The following is a 21,247-nucleotide window of genomic DNA, read 5'->3' on the forward strand; positions in this document are numbered from 1 at the left end:
CAGGTTAAAGTCTTATAGAAGTAAGAAGTTATTAATTTGAACCATAGCAGATCTGAAAGCTGACATCTTAATCCACTGCTTTGTGAACAGACAAGATCCCTTAGGGCAGGCAGAATAATCAATAACTTACTGTAGCCAGAGAGCCAGACCTAATCTTTGCCCAAAGTCATTTCAAAATATAACTGTCACATTAAAAAGTTAGCACCCTAGAACGTGTTTGGATATCTGTTCCTTGCCACGAGCAATCCTCACACTCCAGTTTCTCCAGTAAAGGGAATAATTGAAGGAGGAGGAGACAGAAAGGGGAGGTGCAGGCAGGCAGGCAGGCAGGCAGGCAGGAGGACAACAGCCCAGTCTGCACTCTGTTCAGGGAGAGGAGCATGAGATGAAGCTCCTCTTGCACCTGCTCCATCGGCACCTTGATCTTCAACAAGTGAAAGCATGAGAAAGGCATGAAAAGGAACGGCACGTGGAAGCAGGGATCATTTCTGTAGGGAGAACTGCCCAGCTGAGGAAGTATTCCTTCTGCAGGTCATGAGGATGGAGCGAAGTGGATTTTCTCACAAACAGTGAAACTTGTCTGGTTTCATTGGTGTTTCACGGAGATGTCCTAAATCCTTTCACTTAAGCTGGAACACAACATGAACTTCAAACATATCTGCCGGACATGGATAAGAAAACGCTTTTACACACCTTGGTGAGCAAGTTTAAACTATTTCTTTCATTTGGAAATACTTCTTTGATTGAAATTCACAAGTGAAAAAACTCATTAGGCTACCTAATTAATGCTTAATCAAGTTACACACTTAATAGTTAATCAAGTTGAAATTGTCATTTGCATAAAATCTTCCTTTGAAAGATTATTTAGTGAAAATGCATGTATAACATAAATGTTAAGCAGAAAACTTATAAAATCTGCTAATTAGACAAGCATTATTAAACTATTGAAAGCTTAATGTGGAATATTTTGAGTGATTGATGTTTAGCTGCACCTGTGTGTTTGTCACATTCTTCATTCGTCTAGTAGTAAGCTCAGAATAATAATAAGATGCCCCCAATCCTTTTTTTCAACCCTAAGGCAAAACAAGAAGAGAAAACAGACGAGAACGACTAGAAGAGATGCAGTGGATGACCTCAAACTCAGCCAGGGATTCATGGGGAGATCAGTTTAGCCCAGTAGAGGGTGCACAGTCCTGATGATGCTGCTGCAGGATGGTTGGACTCAGAGTCCCCAGCAATTCTTATCCCAGGGATACGAATAGGAGGCAGAGGTCCTTGAAAATGCAAAACTCTTAAGAGAAAACAAAAAGCATATGTATCAAAGCTTTTCCAGCTGTGAAATCATGTAATTAAGATTAATGCAGACAATGCTGGAAGATCAGGAGTACATTATGCGCGGCCTAATTAACTGAGAAAACCGCGCTGATGACCTGTATGTAAGTCCGCCTGCTGCTTTATGACATTTGGATAAATTGATTTTTGTTCCATAATCATGTTATATATTTCTAAACAAAATGGAAATGCCAGTAACTTTGCATATGAAAAAAAAAGGCACACTCATACAGTAGGTGTGACAGTCTGGATTTAAAAATAAAAACTGTCCTATCAACATTAACAGTGTTTTTTGTTCTTGTTTTTTTCACAGCAAAATGTGATGTTTGGAGGCCAGCGTCTCTGTCTCTGCTTCTTGGGTCTTCCCGTATCCTCGTGTTAATCTGGAGATTACAGCTTTCTGCTGGAATATGCTCAGCGAGCAGCTCGGTTTTTGGATGTGCTCTTTTCAAACGTGCTTCAAAAGATTGCGTAAAACTCTTCCAAATCGATTTTTTATGGATTATCTCCAGATAAACATCCACATTTCTGTGAATGAATGCTAATTCTGGCATCTTAAAGTCTAATGAAGGAGAGAAACAGATTGAACTATGAACTATTTTGCTTGACAAGACTTTTTGGAAGTCCCTGCTAATTATGCAGGACTTTGCAAGCCCTCGGATGTTCAGGGTATCCCTCATGTTCAATGGCCTTGCCCTGATAGGGGGTTTGCTCTCTGGGATACTTTTACAAAATGTATCCGTGATGGCTTGTCCCTCCATTTGTCATTGCATTGAAAAGAATAGCTTGATGGTGGTCCAATGCATGTCTCGCAACCTTGAAAAGATCCCACCAGATCTTCCCAGAGATACGGTTGTCCTGGTTTTGGCAGCCAACCACATAACACACATTCCCAACCAGGCCTTCAGAGAGCTGCATTACCTTCAGGAGCTGGACCTGTCCAACAATGACATTGAGACGGTGGACATGGGAGCGTTTCAGGGTGTTTCCGACAGCCTCCTGGTGCTTGATTTATCAAACAATAACATCCAAAATGTCCCAAAAGAGGCATTTGCCCGTCTGCGGGCAAAGATTAACCTCTCGAACAATCCGTGGCACTGTGAGTGCACGCTGCAGGAGGTCCTGAGGGAGCTGCGCCTGGACCCCGAAACCGTGAACGAGGTGATCTGCCACACTGCGGTGCAGGAGGAATACGCTGGTAAACCGATTATCCAGGTGCTGGACTCAGGGATCAACTTCTGCACTTTTCACCACAAAACCACAGATGTAGCCATGTTTGTCACTATGTTTGGATGGTTCACCATGGTAATCGCCTACGTGATCTACTATGTAAGACACAATCAGGAGGATGCAAGGAGGCACCTGGAGTACCTCAAGTCACTGCCCAGCAACTCTCAGATAAGCAAGGACTTTGACACTATCAGTACAGTTCTTTAACAGGACATGTGTGTAATTGCCTGTGAGTGTGTAGATGTGTTCTGACTGCAGGAAGCTTTAAATGCATCCCTTCATTGGCCCAAATCATTTACACTGCATTCATCATGATCAGAACCGTGTTTCTGGGTAAGAAACCCAGGAAAACTAACAGTACCCCAGTAAGGAGAATGTTGTCTTGATATCAACCTGAATCTTCATGTTAACATTGAATTGCAGGCGTTTCTAATTGACTTGAGCCATGCACTACCAGCCATCACATTCTGAATTCATTTATCGCTAGTGGTTCATGTCAACATCAGATTGGAATAGAATTACTAGGAACTGTTTGCAAACACATCATGAAAATAAATATCTTACTGAAGACATATACACTACCGTTCAAAAGTTTGGGGTCACATTGAAATGTCCTTATTTTAGAGGAGAGGGAGTAGTACACACCGTTGTAGGAAATCTTCAATTTCTTAGCAATTTCTCACACGAAATAGCCTTCATTTCTAAGAACAAGAATAGACTGTCTAGTTTCAGATGAAAGTTCTCTTTTTCTGGCCATTTTGAGCGTTTAATTGACGCCACAAATGTGATGCTCCAGAAACTCAATCTGCTCAAAGGAAGGTCAGTTTTGTAGCTTCTGTAACAAGCTAAACTGTTTTCAGACATGTAAACATGATTGCACAAGGGTTTTCTAATCATCAATTAGCCTTCTGAGCCAATGAGCAAACACATTGTACCATTAGAACACTGGAGTGATAGTTGCTGGAAATGGGCCTCTATACACCTATGTAGATATTGCATTAAAAACCAGACATTTGCAGCTAGAATAGTAATTTACCACATTAGCAATGTATAGAGGGTAAGTTATTTTCATTGAAAAGTACAGTGCTTTTCCTTCAAAAATAAGGACATTTCAATGTGACCCCAAACTTTTGAACGGTAGTGTACATCTGATTCTAAACAGAGTGAATGTCCAACTGCTGAAAAAAAAAAGTTAAGTTACAATTGATGTCACAAGGATTTAGAATGTATGTTCCTTGTTGTTCATTAAACAAAGACTTGGACACGTCATTGGGGTAAGGTTTAAAACAATATCACATCTGAGCATCCTTTTTTTCAAACTATCACCTAATCCTAGATGTTTCCCTAAAATTCAAAGAAATTCAACGTATATTTTACATTCTGACCATGTGAGCTGTACCATGGTAAAGCATAGTTTATTCCCGTGGTCTACAGTCTAATAATGAGACATTAGACAGATACTGAAGAGACTTAAATATTTCTCCAGTTGTCACCATGTGTTACCATGGTAAAATACCCTTTGAGAAAGACTCTAGCTTAATATGCAGAAAAACTGAGAATAATAAAAATAATAATTAATAATGAAAATAAGAAAAAAAACACTAGCATGACCTGTATGTGCAACAGACATAGTATATACAGATTGTTTTTTTTTCTAGAGTGAGGTAATTTTATGTCGATCTTGAGAGAAATGCAGAGAAATCTCAGAGAATAAAATAATAGTGGTGCAATTGTAATATATGACGGACCACAAACTCCTCAGCAGAGGGTGACAGCCCTCACATTTCTTGGAAAGAAGCTGTTCCTGAGTTTATTAGTTCTGGATACGATGCCTCTGAAGTGGTCACCTGACGGGCGAGTTGCAAATACTGCCTTGCCTGCGTGAGTGAGATTAGTAGAGATGCTTTTAGATATAATTTATGTTTATATGACCAAAGACACAGAAAATGAACAAAAAATGTAATTAGGAGACAACGTCTTTAAGGTAAGGTTTATGGTTAAAAAACGAAATTGACTTGATGGTCTGGCTGTCGACTCGCTGCTTAAGTTATCTCTAATAGCCATAGACGTTTGGATTCTTTACCCCTGAGCTTTGGGTATCTCCTGCCCTTAAAAGCTCATTTCCAATATTGTCAAATTCCTAGGGCAAAAAAAAAGATTAATTATAGAAAGGTTTCAAAAGGCAATGGGAAATTTACTCCCCTTCAACTGTTCAAATCCATGTTCTCACCCATGTTGCATAGACAGAGGGTATTTGTGGCACAGTCCCAATACCCTCCTGCTAATAAACAACATATTTTAGATACTGTATTTCTCATTCCTTCCTTTTGTGACCTGGTTTGGTGTTCACATACATATAGTGACAGTATTCAAAATAGTGCTTAAAAGGCTCTTGTATCACCTATTTATAGACGTTTCTTTGTTTTAATACATGTGGTGAACTTTGTCAAATGGTTCACAACATGCCGTGCTGTATTTTTGACAGGTTTCCTGGTTCTAAAGTATGATAAATACTCTATATGGTAACATTTTTCATGCTATTTCTGATATGCTTTGAGCAGCACTTCTGCTGAGGAGCTGACTGACTGTCATAGAATTACCAGTTAGTTATGAACGTTTGTTGTTAAAACCAGAACTCACTTTTCTTTTTCCTCAGCTAGAAATTTGAGTGAACGCAAAAGTTTAAATCAGCAAAGTACTTGAAATATAATTTTCACAAAATCTCATGGTCTATAATTTTAGAATGTTATCTCAGTTATATGACTGGTTGATGTTTCAAATCCGTAAAATGAAATATTCAGTTACAGCTGAAAAATGTCAAAAGGTTAAAAGTGGTTTTATTTCTATTTCAGGGTCTAATCACTTAAAAACAACCACAAGAACATACTTTACCAAATTTGACTACTTTTTGCTCCCATTCCGGAGCTATAATCCTGTTGGAATGGCAGCTAAGCCAACTAAGTTAACTGAACCTGCATGAAGGAGGTAGAGTGAATTTTGTGCTTGAAAACAAAAATCACATCATTGCTTTTTATGACTCATTAATTTTAAAAGAGAAACACTATGCAGCCCATTATTGATAAGGAACAATATGTCAACAAACTTAATTTGCCTGCTCCCTTTGCACCTCAGTCCTTAATGAAAATGTTCCATATTGAAATGAAAGAACAAGATTCCCGAGGATTATTTAGTACATTGCACTTTGGTTTTAAACCAAATGACCGAAGAAGGATAAAGTACAACATAGCAACTGTTTTGGGGAAATTTGTGAATAAAAAGGGAACTACTTATTTGACAAAAAAAAATACATTAGACCAACACAGATCCTTTAAATTTCATTAAGCCTGATTCCGTAAATCTTAGAAAAGTACAGTTTAAAATAAAAAAAGGGGTCATACCTTTGGCGTTAAGGAAAATAAGATAATTTGCCCCCTAATTGTTTTACAGCCAGACAAGCACAAAACAAAATAAAGTATGTCAAACCTAGCATTCCATATATATATATATATATATATATATATATATATATATATATATATATATATATATATATATATATATATACATATATATGCTTAAGTAATGTTTCTCGAAGCTCTTATGTCAAACCCGATGTGATTGAATTTTGAAAATAGAGGAGAAGGCCAGAGTCTCCTGGTCATTTTGGCTGATTTATGCTTTCCATGTCCCAATGTCAGGAAGTCAATTTTACGAGGCATGTGATAATTTATAAACCTGCTTGAGATGCTCACTTAAAGCAGTGAAGCTTCTCATAAACCAAACAGATCTTAAAAATAATGCTTTTGATGTCCCAGTAGAGCCAAAACAATATTCAGAAAGTGAAGGTTGCTGAATTTTTCCTTTTAATCCATTTTAAAATAAGTTAGATATATGGAGTCTATGTCTAGCTTTTGCGAGTTAAGCCTGAATGTCTAAAACGTCTTTAACTGAGGATAACAGGCTGGGATTTCACTTCTTTAATATGTGATAATATATACACATCCTTGGACGCAGGGCTTGTCATATCCAAATGGATGAAACTGCTTACATCCTGATCTGCATCCCAATTGTGTTGGACTTTTTTTGGTTTAATGCATAGCTCAATATAAACAACTTCCTGTTTAGACAACTGGAGGAAACTGTGGTCTTTTTTTTTTTTTTTCCAACAGTCATTCTGTCCAATTTTATTTACTGTATTCTCAGCTTTTGTTATTTTCAATTTTCTGTCGGCTTGTAAAAATTCATGCATTTCTCAAGTGAATAATTTTCTAATGCTTTCTTTCTGCTAGTATGGGACTTAAAAAGAGCCGAACTGAACCCCGAAGAGCAAATATACATGTTTGCATAATTCAAATTCTTTGTGAATAACCAGGAGTTTATGACTTAATGGCTGAGTCCGTTGTGTTGCAAGTAAACACATTTTGAAAATGTCAGAAGGAAACTTAAAAATCAAAATAACACAAATCCTGTTAGCCTTTCCGTTTTGGCTGCAGTATGCATAATTGAAATATTAATCTTCACATTAGAAAAATAAATTATTGAGTCCAAAAGGGCATTAACATTTACAGTACTGACTTGTCACTGTGACCAAGCTCATACCTTTATTTCTATCACTTAAGCATAATAAGCCTTTTGTTTTCCAGCTAAGCATGAAGAGATTGGGCCATTCCATGTTTGCTTCCATTTACTGTCTGCATTGCTCTGGATAATTTCTGGAATACATTTAAAAGAAAACAAAAAAAATATGGCTTGGAGCTGCATAGAAAAATCAGTTTTTGTTTAGAATTGGCTCTTAGGACAACCATAAATTTAAATCTGGATTGATGTTTTCTGGCCATGCGATGGACTGGTGACCTGTCCAGGGTGGACCCCGCCTCTCACCCGTAGACAGCTGGAGATAGGCACCAGCACCCCTCGCAACCCCAGCAGGGAAATGGATGGCTGGATTGATGTTTTCTGAAATACTACTTTACAAACATTAGTCTTCATGTAATAAGCTTGATATAAATATAAAATCCAAAGCATTGATTTTGTTTCGTTTTCCTGTTTTAAGATTCTGGATGTTTGAGGCAATTTTTTTCCCTCATTTTTAACACATGCCTGTTTCTGCTATAAATCAATTGGATGGCACACAGGAAAATCAACAAATATCCATGTCTGTTTTCTAAATGAACATCACAGAAGTTTGTTCATCAACTTCTTCAAGTCCATTGTATAAGGGAACATTTTGATCTTCTTAATCCTTGCATCCTCACTTAAAGGTATTGTGGAGGATTTTTTAAAACGCCCGCACTCTCCATTTAAAATAGAAATGCGCGTGCAAAAGGATGCAGGAACGCATTTCTTCTTGTGCACGCCCTGTTTAAGATGTGCTGTTCTCATAGCTCATAGAAGCTTACTGTGTCCACATACAGTGGGGATTATGTAGTGGACTTTATAGCAAACTCAGTTAACTGATCGTTCGGAGAGACAGATCGCTGCTTTTTGCTCCGTTGGTCACGTAATTCCTCCTCCACTGCGCAGTGCCTGCGCCATCTTTGTTATTACTTGCCACTGTCGGGTAGTGACAGCCCATGGTGACAGCGGGCCGCTGTGACAGCACATCCCATGATGCTTTGCGAGGAGAGTTCTCTGCGCAAAGCGTTCTGGGATTAATCTGCCTCTTCTGAGGCCTTTCTTTCTTCTCATACACTTCGTAGACACTTTTTCACTGATGACCCTCGGGCATTTTCAAAGAACCGTGGTGAGAAAGGTGAGCTTCAACGACTGTCTGAAACCATGAAAGTGTGCATGCGCACAAAAAGATGGCTTACATGATGGGCACATAGGAAAACCTTACATAAACATATCACCAGAATGATTGACAATTAGGAGGGCCATTTATTTAGATAAAGAAACCAGCTGGACAACCAGAGTTTCCCTAATATCAGTTCTCTGTGTTAAGTTGTGACGCATACCCTTTAAAAACCTAAAAAACTGTTTTTACCCGTTTTTAAAACCACTGAATCACTGTTAATTTTATAATCTATTCAGTTGAATCCTTCTACAATAAGGAAAAGGTGGTTTACAGATCTAATGAAAATGTTATTTTTGTTTCTAGTTCTGATCTGATCAGCATCATTTAGACTCATATTTGACCAGAATAATTCAGACCAATCAGAATAACAGTTGGGTCTAGAATAAAAGCTTCTGAGTTGGAGACCCCATAGCAGTAGAACATGTAAAAAGGAACATTCTAAATGATAACCCACATTTTCCTTTCTCTATTTTTTATTTACAATCAAACAATGTCTCCAACCTTCTCTGTGAGCATTTCAGCCACTATAGGTGTTAGATTTGAGCATTCATGGTAGTTAGAGTCATCATTTGGCAAAACAATCTGCAAAAATTGACAGTATGAATGCAACATAATTTAAGTATATTATCCAATCAATTATTGTGTTTAAGCAGTTGTTTGCAACAGCCAAATTGCACACAATAATTCTTCTGTTCATGTGGATTAAATAGATTTTTCAGCCTTACGTGAAATAATAACATTTATCCTCATCAGTACGGTAGGCAGGCTCTATTGAGGTTACCAGTTTAATGCAACATCAGACGGATGGAAAAAGGGTAAAAAAGCTTTGTATGCCAGTCTCACACCAATAGGTAATTAATATAAGCTACAGTAGTAGGTTGACATGCAAGCTTTTGGCTTATGGTCTGAAAGCTTAGATGCTGTGCATGTTCTGCTAATGCATGTATGGATTCTTGCAGACATCTTGCTGAAAAAGAGCTATATAGAGCTGCTTCCATTAATGCAGCTTTATGTTAGATATGTCAAAGAAGAGTTCTGTTTATAAACTGTCAGGTCCAGTCAGTCAGCTTGTGATTATAAGTTCTGCCAGGTGTTGTGTTTGTCACCTTTGATTGCATCGCAGTTTATAAATGCCTTTCAGATGTTCAGTGTGTCACTGGGAAGAGTATTTTTTTTTAAATCAAACTTTTTCAAGGATTATTGAGATACACATTCATCTATGCCTTGTGATGCACTGGTGAGCTGTCCAGGGTGTACCCCGCCTCTCGGCCATAGACAGCTGGAGATAGGCACCAGCACCCCTTGTGACCCCAATTGGGATAAGCATAACAGAAAATGAATGGATGGATGGACATTCATCGATTCTTGGAACATTAGAAAACAGCATGAGAAAAATCAAGCATTCATCGAATGGGATATTTGATGTTATGTTTATGGAGTGCTTGAAAGGTGACTAATATTATTTATTGAACCTTTCAAAAGGAAGCTCTTGCTTCCAGCCCTGGTTTGGTGCTGCAAGCATGTTGATGGATAAATCATAGGTTAAATTGTATAAAGCAGAAGTTAAAAAGAAATCAGATTTTGTGTGATTCAGATGATATGAACAGGTGAGAAACATATAATGGTGTTTAAATTAAACTCTGAGCAACAAACCAATAACGCCACACTGTGCACTGGTAGAGGAAATTAAACTAAGTGATTGATGACAGGGAAAATCATGTGTATCAAACAACAGTTTACAAATGAAATACAAATTAAAAGCAACTCTACAGTCAGTCAAGTGGTTATGTAAAGAAATTAAGACAGTCTTATTCCAATCTTTAATAAGAAATGTTTACATAGCGACGTCCAGATTTTAGAAAACAGATGGATTTTTTTGCACTTATCAAGAACTTACCTTGTTTCACTTATTTAGCAAAAAAAAAGGCTTTGAAATTCGACCACCTTAACAGTTCAAATCATTTTACCTCTTTGAAGCCACCTACCACTCTCTATTTCATAACTCATTCAGTTGTTATTGGTTTTATTGCATCTTTGGGCCACTGTAAGGTTGCATGGTTACGTTCACTGCAAAAACGATCTAGAAATAAGTTAAAATTTCTTAAATTAAGGGTATTGACCCTTAATTTGAGTAGGTAAATGATAGTTTGCCAATGGAATTTTACTCTTAAAATAAGATAATTAGATAATATGCACTTGAAATAAGACAATGCAACTGTGTTTTCTTATTTTAAGTGTAAATTGTCTTGTTCCATTGGCAAAATGTCTCTTTTACCTCTTCAATCCAAGAACAAATGCACTTATTTTAAGAAAAAATGACTTATCTAGATTTAGATTTTTTGCAGTGTTCCGCTTTAGAATTAATAAACCTAAAATTATCTCTTTTTTTTTTTCTTTGAGCGCTGTGTGAAAAATGATGGAATTTAAGGAGGAATATTTTAAGATGAACTGGCTCAGTTCTGCTTGAGCAAAGCTTTAAAACTGTCTAACTCTCTGCTCCATGTTTCACAGTTCATATGAGTTCCTGTCCTGGAATGGTTCAAATAGTTGGTACTAGCTATGTTTTTGGGGTCCAAATAATTACATTTTACACATATTTTTTTGAAATATGGCAACATCTACTAGAAAATCTGATTTTGTGCGTTATTTCTCTATTTTTTTATTTTTTTTTCTTGGTAGACCAGTGACTTCCTCCTTGCCAGCCTCTCATCAAAGCATATGCCTGTGTGGGATTGTAGCCATTCTAAGTTGGATATTCACCACCAAAAAAGCATTTTTTTAACTACATTCTACAAACTGTTTCAAGGGTTTTTTCTTTAGTATATATTTTTGGTTACATTGTTTCAATGTCAGTGTTGAAATTGAAAGTGTTACATTTTTACTTGTCCAGATGGTCATGGTGTATGAAAAAGCACAGTGTGTCAAATGTTATTTATGACTGTGAGTATAAATGATTCTGTTAATAACTGCCAGCAGTAAACAAACAGCTTTTTAAGTTTGAACAAATCCTGTGTGTGGATTCTGTGCTGCCACATATAAAAATGTTGGACTCAAAGTGGATGTGATGTTTGTGTTTCTTAAGTTTTGTTGGTTGTGAGTTAATTGTGTTCAAGTGCCTTCCTCTCCGGGACTTTACCAACACAGCACTGTGCACTAAAATGGACAGCTGGGTGTTACGTCCCCCTCTTGTCCACTGCAGCCATGGAAGAGGCGAAAAAACGTCTTTTTAAGTCATTGTTGAGTGTTTTTTGTGCTCTTACTGTAACTGTTGTCGTGTTATAACCTATCTAGTTGTTAAAATAAATGCAAAATCAATCCTTTGTAACAAAAACACAGAATTTGCTCCAAGTAGCATTTTTTTTAATCTTACTTGTTCTACTTTGTGTCTTTGTGTCTTTTCTTGCAGTGTGTGCAGTTTAGACATAATAATATTAGAACTTTGAACCTGTCTCAAAAACATGTAAATGCCATCTCTGTTAAATTTTAAGTAATGTCTTTGTATGTTAAGTTAATGGACATTTTTACAAGCTTTTAAACTGACTGGCAACCTTTCTGGATTTATGAAGGGATTAATCCATGAGGTGTTTCTCTGAGATGGAAATGAAAGGGCTCCTAAAAGACTACTTGTGTAAATTGTTTTGGTTTGTTTAAAAGATCACTTTGTCTCGTTTGGGGATTTTTGTGTACGTATTACCAGAAAAAATAAAATGACTTATCCAATACAAGTCATAAGTCTATTTCTTGTAGGGTTTATTTTCTATTTGGGATAAAAAACTTAAATTGGGATAAGTTTTACATGTTTCACAATGATTTTAAAGATTAGCAAAATTAAAAAATAGACTCAACAGAAAAATAAGACTAACAGAAACCACCGAAATAAAGGTAAAGGAAAATGCTGCAAAAACAACTGCAATTTAAAAAAAAGCTGCCACCACAAAATAAATAGAGAGCAGCAAAATGGAAATGGTAAATATAAGAGCCACAGCAAATACATATATTATGCCAGTGCACAAAAACACCTAATACAATCAAAGAGAAATGCTGAAAGTAGTAAAAACAGCTGCAGGTTAAGAAAAGCTGCAAACTAGGGTCACGTGATTGAAGTCTTCCAGACCACTAGAGGGAGGTAAACCATCAATCCTTAGGCATTTAAACTAAATATTGTCAATTGTAGCTCCTACCTCCTGTTTCTTGCTCATATTCCTTCATTTTTCAAACGGTCAACAGTAAGAACACCATCCTGGGTAGGTAAGTAACTCCAGATTGTTGTGCGTAATCTGGTCAAACTTACAGACATTATTACCCGATACACATGCACATGCATGATGCTGGTCAAATTGGGATTACAGCACAAAAAGCAACAAACAAATTAAGCGAATACCTCAAGCCCTTATGATAGCCATCCATCTATCTTCTCCCACTTATTCCTTGAGGGTCCTGGTGGGACTGGTGCCTATCCCCGGCAGTCTATGGGTGAAAGGCAGACACCTTTCACCCATAGACTAGAGACACGGAGACAAAGAACACAGAAGCCGTGAAACCTTTTTGGACTGTGGGAGAAAGCTGGAGTACCCAAATAGATGCATTCATGTGGAGAACATGCAAACTGCATGCAGGAAGACCCTGGACTAAGATCCAAACTCAGAACCTTCTTGCTGCAAAGCAATAGTGGTACAACCCAGTAATGACTGGCCAATAGAGGGAACTAGGGTGCCAGCCCACTAACCCAAAGACCTTGATTAAAGCTACAGTGTGTAACCTTTAGCGACATCTAGCGGTCAGACTGCATACTGCAGCAACATGAACATCTCCCCCCCACCGCTTCTCCCCCCCCAACAGTACGGCGAGCGTTACGGGACAAAATGTCTTCCACGACGTCCGCATCACCTACCTTCTCAAGTGATGAGGTTTGTTTACATAGATAATTTTACAGATAGTATTTCATTAGTCTGTGTAGGGTATAGATTTCATGTAGACTTAAGATAATAAATATACCCGTTATTTTTTCTACATCGTTGTGACGTTTTGGCGATCTCGGAATCGCTAGTTTGTTGGCTCTGCGCTGCCGTAGCGCAAAGATGTCTGCCTCCATGGCTGCGAGACCCGCTCCTATGTAATTATAAATAACGAATTCTAAGGCAACGCAAATATTAAGGTTAAGAGGCTGAGCTCGTAGATGATGATAAATAACATAGTTATGTATAATATATTACATTTCTGACTGTATATCCCTGTAATTATTACACACTGTAGCTTTAAGACATTAAAAAAATCTAATAAAAATTATGTTGAAAAATTTTAAAAAATGTCATGGTTCATATTATTAACTAATGGAACAGTTCTGATTAATAAGTTGGCTTTATTTCATTTGGAACTGTTTTGGGGATCCATGTTAAAACTGCAACTTGTTTTGTATAAAGAACCCTAAATTGAATGTAGCTAGATTGATGGTTATGCAACATATTTAGATTTTTCTTGAACATTTTTATAGCTACCACAAAATAAGGCTTTAACTGTAAAACAACTGGACTTTTGTCCATTTTTTTGAAGAAATGTTGGCACCTATCTAGGAGTCTTTGTCCTTTTTGTCGGCTCAAACCAGAACATTCTGTAGCTGGAGCACTGATGTATTTAAGCACCATGGAGGTCCATCCTCCTGAGCACATTCCAAGTGAGGTGCAAATAGCCTAACCCTTTTGGACTGGAGTCTTTAGTTGTGCATGGGCTTTACGATGCAAGCCATTAAAATTAATAAAGACTCCTGGGTAGGTGTCGAAATGTATTCAAAAATGAGCAAAAGTCTGGTTGCTTTCCAATTTCAGCCTGTTTTGTGGTTCCAATGACCCAGATAACTGAGAATTTCCACAGGCAGTAGATTTTCCAGTAGCTACTTAAATATTAAAGGTAAATAGTTTAGTATTTAAATACTAAAATACAAAAGTTAGCAACTTTAGTATTTTTTACTTTTTGAAAATGCTTCGTTTCAGTTTGGTTTCATTTACAGTTTTAGTTATACACTGGGAAAAAATGGAAATCTAGATAAGTCATTTTTTTTTTTCTTTAATTGAGGAGGTAACTGAGACAATTTGCCAAAGGAACAAGACAATTTGCATTAAAAAAATAAAAAATATACATATTTCATTTCATTATTTCAAGTGCATATCATCTAATTCCATTGCCAAATCGTCTTATTTACCTACTCAAATCAAGGGTAAATGACAAAATAAATTTAAGTCTGAGTCTTAATTTATGAAATATTTACTTATTTCTAGATTGTTTTTGCAATGTAGTTAAAGTTTTTTTTTGTAATAGGACTTGCATAGCAGGGGTAAGACAAAAAAAGAATAAATAATAGATTTATGATCTCAGATAAGGACTGACTGCTGCAGCAACACAAATGTGCTCAGAATCTGCTCACATAAGCCACATATAGCCTACCGTGTATACCTGTCTGCAGCAGGTGTGATGCTATAGAGTATGGGCTTTCTGATTTCCATTCATCGAAGTGTTTTACACCAAGCTTATTCACATTCATCTGGATCTTATAAATGATTATTAGTTGTATTTGTCATTTGCAAACCAAATAGTGCTCTGAGAGGATTTTCATATTGTTTTAAGAGCAACGTTTATTTTGCAGGGGAACTGAGGGGTTTTGAAGATAACGTGCATATTTCCTTATTTTTGAGCAGAGTCCACAGAATATGATGCAAGATTACAGAGAATGTGCATAAATATGTAAGAAAAACTTTAATGACTTCCTCTCTCCGTGCAAAAACATGTATGTTAGATTGATGGGATACTGTAAATTACACTAAAGTGTAGGTGTGAGCATAGATGGCAGGATTGTCCTATAATGGATTGCTGACATGTAAAAGGCAGACACAACCTCTCACCTATTGATCATCAGAGTGTGCCCCCCCCCCCACCCAACCCCACAGTATAACTATAGAAAATGGATGGATGGATGAGGATAGTGTAAACCCGATGTGCTCCTATGTCAAGGATTCTCTGTATTTCCCTGTATTAGTAATGTGCTTCAGAAATAATAACAAAGGTAATTGGTGTAGAAATTAAAAGTAATATGTCCAGCAATCTAGTCAGGGCTTTCTAAGCACCATAGAAAGCCTGGAATGCTTTTATTTCTCCGTGGTTATTTTGTCCTCTCATAATGTTGCAGTAGAGCCCAAATAAATGGAAGAACACACATTGAAAACATTTCTTCTATTTTTTTTCAGCTGTGGTTTATTTAATCAGCCTTTCTCAGGCATCTCAGTTTATCTCTCACCTGGTTTCACATTAGGTTTCAGCTGAAACCCTCACATGACCCCAATTTGGAGAGTTTTGCTCCTTTCATTCATGCTTCCCTCGGAATTGGCTTTTTTCTATTATTGTTCATTTTAACTGAAAGGTTCTATTTCTCTAAAAAAACAGAAGATGTCTTATTGTTGCTTTTAGTTTCAGGCTTTTCTAATTTTGTGCTGTTTTTAATTAATATTATGTTGTGACTAGTTTGCCAGACTATATCATTGGTTGAAGGGTATTAGAGATGTTTATCTCACAAGCTAATGTCACACTGCATTAATCTTCACATATGCATTAAGGTAAGTAAAACAGATTTTAATGAGTCTCTAAATAATATAACAGTCATGAATATGAAAAAAGCATCACCTTTTGTCTTTGTTTGGAAAATGGGTCTGAAGCTCCTGAGCTGTCTTTTCTTATCAGGCCATTCCTTAATGATGCAATTAGCCTTTCTCTCACTAACAACTTATTGGGACAAAGTGGACACCAGGCTGAAATCTCACCCAGCTCACTTCAAGCTCTACATACAGGAGAGGCATCTACTCTATCGGCTTACTGGTTAATGTCGTGTGTTAGATTGACTTGCTGGACACTGATATTACAGAGCGAGTCATGGTGCTACCAGATCCACTCGCAATCAGTGTATTCTCATTATGAGTTCGTATGAAATCGTACGAAAAGTTATGCACAGTAATTTCGTACGTTTTGGACGTTTTTTTCGCCGTATGCACATGCGCATCTTACGCACCATTCAAGAACATAGAATTTAAAATACAATTAGCCCTAACCCTGACCCTAACCCTAAGATATAAAAAAGCAAGCAACGTAGTTAGAGACATGAAGAAGTGATTATTGCACTGTTTTTCCCAGTTTTACGTCCGTCCGCGGATCTGCTTTTTTCGTCTGTCTGCCTGTGCATGCGCACTGATGTGGTTTTTTGAGGAAAAACGTCCTAAACGTACGAAATAGTGTGCATAACTTTTCGTACCATTTTTTATACGAACTGATAATGAGAATATGTTGTCCCAATTCAACCAGTACCACCACCTGCTTCAGGCACTGCAATTTGATCTTTAATTCTAGTGGTAACTCTGTCTATCCGGGACACATATTAGGAACTGCAGCAGGACAGCAGGGGGATGGATGACCCTCTGTGGAGTTTTTTTATTTAAAAGCTTTGTCTTAATTGCACTCCTTAACCTCTCAACCAGATCCAGTCCATAATTGCCTAATGTGGCTTGAAATGATAGAAAAGTTCAGATTTGTAAACTCATGGGAAATTGTCTTCATATTACTTTGACCATCGACTTTTTTTCCATTTACACCACTTAAAACGTATCACTCTAACCTTTACATACAGCGTTGGTAGGTGTGCTGCTTGCTCAGCACATCTGTTTGTGTGCAGATTCTCCCTCTCCTCCCTTTACATCCTCCTAATCTCTTGTACGTTGATTGGAAGTGTTGCTGCGCAGCCATTTTCACAAATGTCCACTATTTGAAGTTGTGGCTCTGTCTCTGCCTTTCATAATCAGCTATAGAGTTGACTGGATAACACTTTTGTTTTTTTTTTCTGGCTTTGTGCTGCAGGTAACTGTCCTGTTAAAAGATAACCCTTTGATCAGGTACGACATCAGCAACACTTTCGATCAGCCAGAAAAGTTGGCTTTAAACTTTATCTGAGGAACTTTATCTGGTTTAAATAGAAACGTCAAACATAATTCTTAATGGAGCACTTTTACAGACTCTCGGGAGTTTGTTACAGAGAAGTGGAGCAAAATTAAAAAATGCTTGGTCAATTTTTTTGGGGCTCAGGTTGTTAGAAGATTCATCCTGAAGAAAGATGAATGTAAGTTTTCCACCATAAAATGGTGATCACTGCTCCACCTCATCCTTAGACCTGGCTGAGTTTTTCTGTAGCTGTGGTCTGCAGTATTCAAAGAGGGTAAGGACTTCTCCCCTTGTTTTGATTGGCTGGTTCTGTAAATGGAGAACAAACAGGGAACATTAACTTAAAATCGAAGGGAAGTCATGTTTAAATTTCAAATCATTCTGGCTTAAACGTGTAAATAAATGTACTCTTTATCAGACTATACTGTCCCATAAGTTAGAAAATTTCTATTTAAAAAAAAATCCTGTCTTAAAGTCTGTGTTTTTTCCGTTATTTTATACACGCTAGTTAGTTATACGTCAGCCTGAACACCTAAATTTGGCTAATCATATATTAACGTTTATCTGTCAATCAAATTTTTTGGGTCATAGCATCTTGATTCATATGTCACAGCTAGTACAGCATACGCAATGGTTGAAATAAAAAATATGAATAATTTACTTTCCCATTAAGTTCCGTCCCAGTGTTCACAGGGATGGGCGTCTGTGTCTTCGGCAGGCGTAGAGCTAACAGAACTGCGTTCTGTCAGCGTTGCGAGGCAAGGGAACTGCGTTCTGTCAGCGTTGCGAGGCAAGGGCTTAAACATGTACGGCTGTAAGCCTTCTACACCAAACTAAGCTTCTGCCACCCTGGTGTCTTCTTCCACAACATCTTCATCCCCCCTTTCCTCCTCTCAATAAAAAAATGTTTGATGGAGGAGACTCATTCATGACCTCCGACACAAAACTGTCCTCCTCTTGCATGTTTCTGCTGTCCATTGCTTTCCTTGACAGTGTCGTTGCTAAGTGCTACTTGGTCCCAATGTAATTCCCCATTGGGAACCTACTAGCACTAAGTTGCTAACTGGTTAGCAATTTAGTGCTACTTGGTCCCAATGGAATTTCCCATTGGGAACCTACTAGCACTAAGTTGCTAACTGGTTAGCTAGATGCGTCCGAGAAACCGGCCCCAACGAAACGTGCTTGCGAACCTTCTGCCACAACAATCCCACCCACTTGGAAATAGACCAATCACATTCACTCTATTCTCTTGTGTAAATTTGGGCACCACTCGGGAGACTAAGGAAATGCAACAGTTGGAACAGATGCTTCCCTACGACTTTAAATACAAACAGGAAGTAATTGGCACCATGGAAAACAGGAGAGTGTAATCAACAGAAACACAAACAGCTCCATCATAAAGGACTTAAATTAGTTGTACCAGAGTAATAATGGCTTAACAGAAATATGCTCAGCATCTTTGAAATCGTAAAATCAGCCTAATTTCTTTTTCTTTTAAATAATTTAAAATTTGGACTCTTGCCAGACCCAATGAAAATGATCCCCTCTCCAAGATCCCACTGCAGCGTGTTTGTTGTTTCTTCTGATATTTCAATAAATCAAGCTGCTAGTTGTGAATGAACTGAGCTCTTTCTTAAAGTTTTTTTTTTAGTTTAAATATGTACAGAAATTGAACAAAAGAACCAATCTTACATAGAGCATCAATATTCATTCATTTTTATTTATTGAGGTTCATGAAAATATTTATGGATGTGAAATAGTAATATCGTTGTTGCAGGCACATTGCCTACAGAAGTCAGATACCAGGAATCTCACTTGGTGTGGTGATTCAATACCTGACCCTGGTTGGACTTAGTTTCTTTCTCTGTGTTACAGAATAAATTCCAATAAGAGTAAAAACACTCAGCTGCTCCTACAAGCCGACTTCCTTTGGGAGGGACTTGCTGTTTGGCCTGGGTCCAGTTGGTACTTTGTGAACATGCTGCAGATCAATAAAGCACTCGTTACAGGGAGCAGTGTGAGCCAGCAGAACATCGCATTCAAAGACAAGAGGTTGAAGCTCAAAGGAGATATTAGCTGTTTCCCTATCCATGGTACTGCAGCGTTTATGGGCTGTTTAGTTATTGTTTGTGCCTGTTTCTGTCCTCTTTTTAGCTTTTACAAATGAACCTGACATACAAATGCTGCTGCTCAGTGTGGTTTAACTCAGTCAGGTTTCAGTGTAGAGCTAAAATTAACACGCTCTAAAGTCAGTAGATAGTTTATCAACTGTAGCACTGTAGACCTTGGCACCCATCTGTTTATCCATCCATCCATCCATCCATCCATCCATCCATCCATCCATCCATCCATCCATCCATCCATCCATCCATCCATCCATCCATCCACAACTGAGTTCAATAGATCTTTTAAATCTGAATTGNTCTCCAAAAGAGTGAGTAGGATACCATGAGACAAAGAGCACAGGCACATCATTGGCAGTGTTTTATCAAAACATGCTCTAAGCACTGCATCTGCATCTTTCATCCCTTTGCCTGGTCTATCATGCTAAGCAACAGACAGAGATGTTCACTTCACTACCATCAAACAGGTACTGAATGTACAATCCTTTTGTGCTTTGCTTATTGCAGCAGTCTTGTCATGCATTGTTGTAAAGTAAAATCACAATGTTGTAGCAGATTTTACATTTCAAAGCAAGCAAAATAACGAGCCTATGATTTATGGAGGGAAATTGTAGATTTAAAAATCCGACCAATCACAGAGTGGGACGCAGCCCAATAATGCGGCAACGCTTTACTGTAACAACAGTCAAGATTTCCACTGCAGCACAGCAATGATTTAATGATGCCCTTTAAAAACTTGCTGCTGCAAGAGCTTTGCTTTTTTTTTGCCAATGATATTTTTGCATCACTGTTATCTGATTGGTTTTTAAACTTTTTCAGCTGACTTTGAAATCTGCTTCTCTCAAGACCAATACGCAGTATATACAGTATGGCATTAAGTCAGCTGGGATGATGCAAAACTTAGAAGCAGAATAGTGTGCTTTTAAATGCCAAACAAGCACAATACAGTCAAATGAGAAGCTTCAAAATGTGGTGTAAAAAGTTTCGAAGAGGATAAAATTTGAAGATATTTACCCTCAACATATTTTTTTTCCATCCTTGCTCGTTTCCATCATGTTCTCTGAATTTTACATTTTAGACTTTAGACAGATTTTATTTTTCATTTTGTTTACACAAGTGTACAACAAAAAGAAATTTCATTCGGAAACAGCTTACTGGACAATTTCATCTTTTAAAATTGTAGCCTTGAAAAATAGTAATAGTAAAAGTAAAACTTTTAAATCATCATATGGCTCAAAATTATTAGGCAAAACTGCTCCACCACTCAAAGCTGTATTCCTTATGAAATATAACAAAAATGACTGATCAAAAAAAGTTCTTCTTAAATATATATTTGTATTTTATCTGATACTGTAGGTTTCAGTGAATACGTTATTTTTTAAGAGAAAGTTGACAAAAAAGTTGTTCTTCCTGTGGTTTTGCTTATAGATCTTTTAGTTATCAGGCTCCTCTCTTGTGGAACCAACAACTAGTTTCCTTTTTCATAAACCTTATAGTTAATGTGGCTCAGGTTATTCTGAGCTATCTATGCTGTTATAGGCTTAGATTTCTGGAGGACATAGGGACCCATTTCTCATCATTCTGCTTAATACTATCTCTATTCTCCCACTCTGCAGATTCTGTTGGTCACTGAGTCTGGTTCTGCTGGAGGTTTTTTCCTGTTAAAAGGGAATTTTTCCTCTCTACTGTCGCCACAGGCTTGAGCCGATGCAATTAACTGGCTTTTATTAAACAGAAAATTGTGAATCAATTTGACTGTATGATCTGAATGAATTGTAAAGTGCCTTGAGATGAC

The 21,247-nt window shown here is 37.4% G+C and overlaps 1 protein-coding gene across 1 annotated transcript; it reads left to right on the top strand.

Annotated features, from left to right (window-relative positions):
• Positions 1-402: 402 nt before the first annotated feature.
• LOC107092715 (leucine-rich repeat-containing protein 3-like) lies at positions 403-3,191 on the top strand. Its single transcript, XM_015387324.1, has 2 exons — positions 403-697; positions 1,646-3,191. The coding sequence occupies exon 2, from the start codon at positions 1,969-1,971 to the stop codon at positions 2,767-2,769; it is 801 nt and encodes a 266-aa protein (XP_015242810.1). The 5' UTR covers positions 403-697; positions 1,646-1,968; the 3' UTR covers positions 2,770-3,191.
• Positions 3,192-21,247: the final 18,056 nt, after the last annotated feature.

Source organism: Cyprinodon variegatus, unplaced genomic scaffold (genome assembly GCF_000732505.1).
Source record: "Cyprinodon variegatus isolate N-32 unplaced genomic scaffold, C_variegatus-1.0 Scaffold391, whole genome shotgun sequence".
NCBI lineage: Eukaryota > Metazoa > Chordata > Actinopteri > Cyprinodontiformes > Cyprinodontidae > Cyprinodon > Cyprinodon variegatus.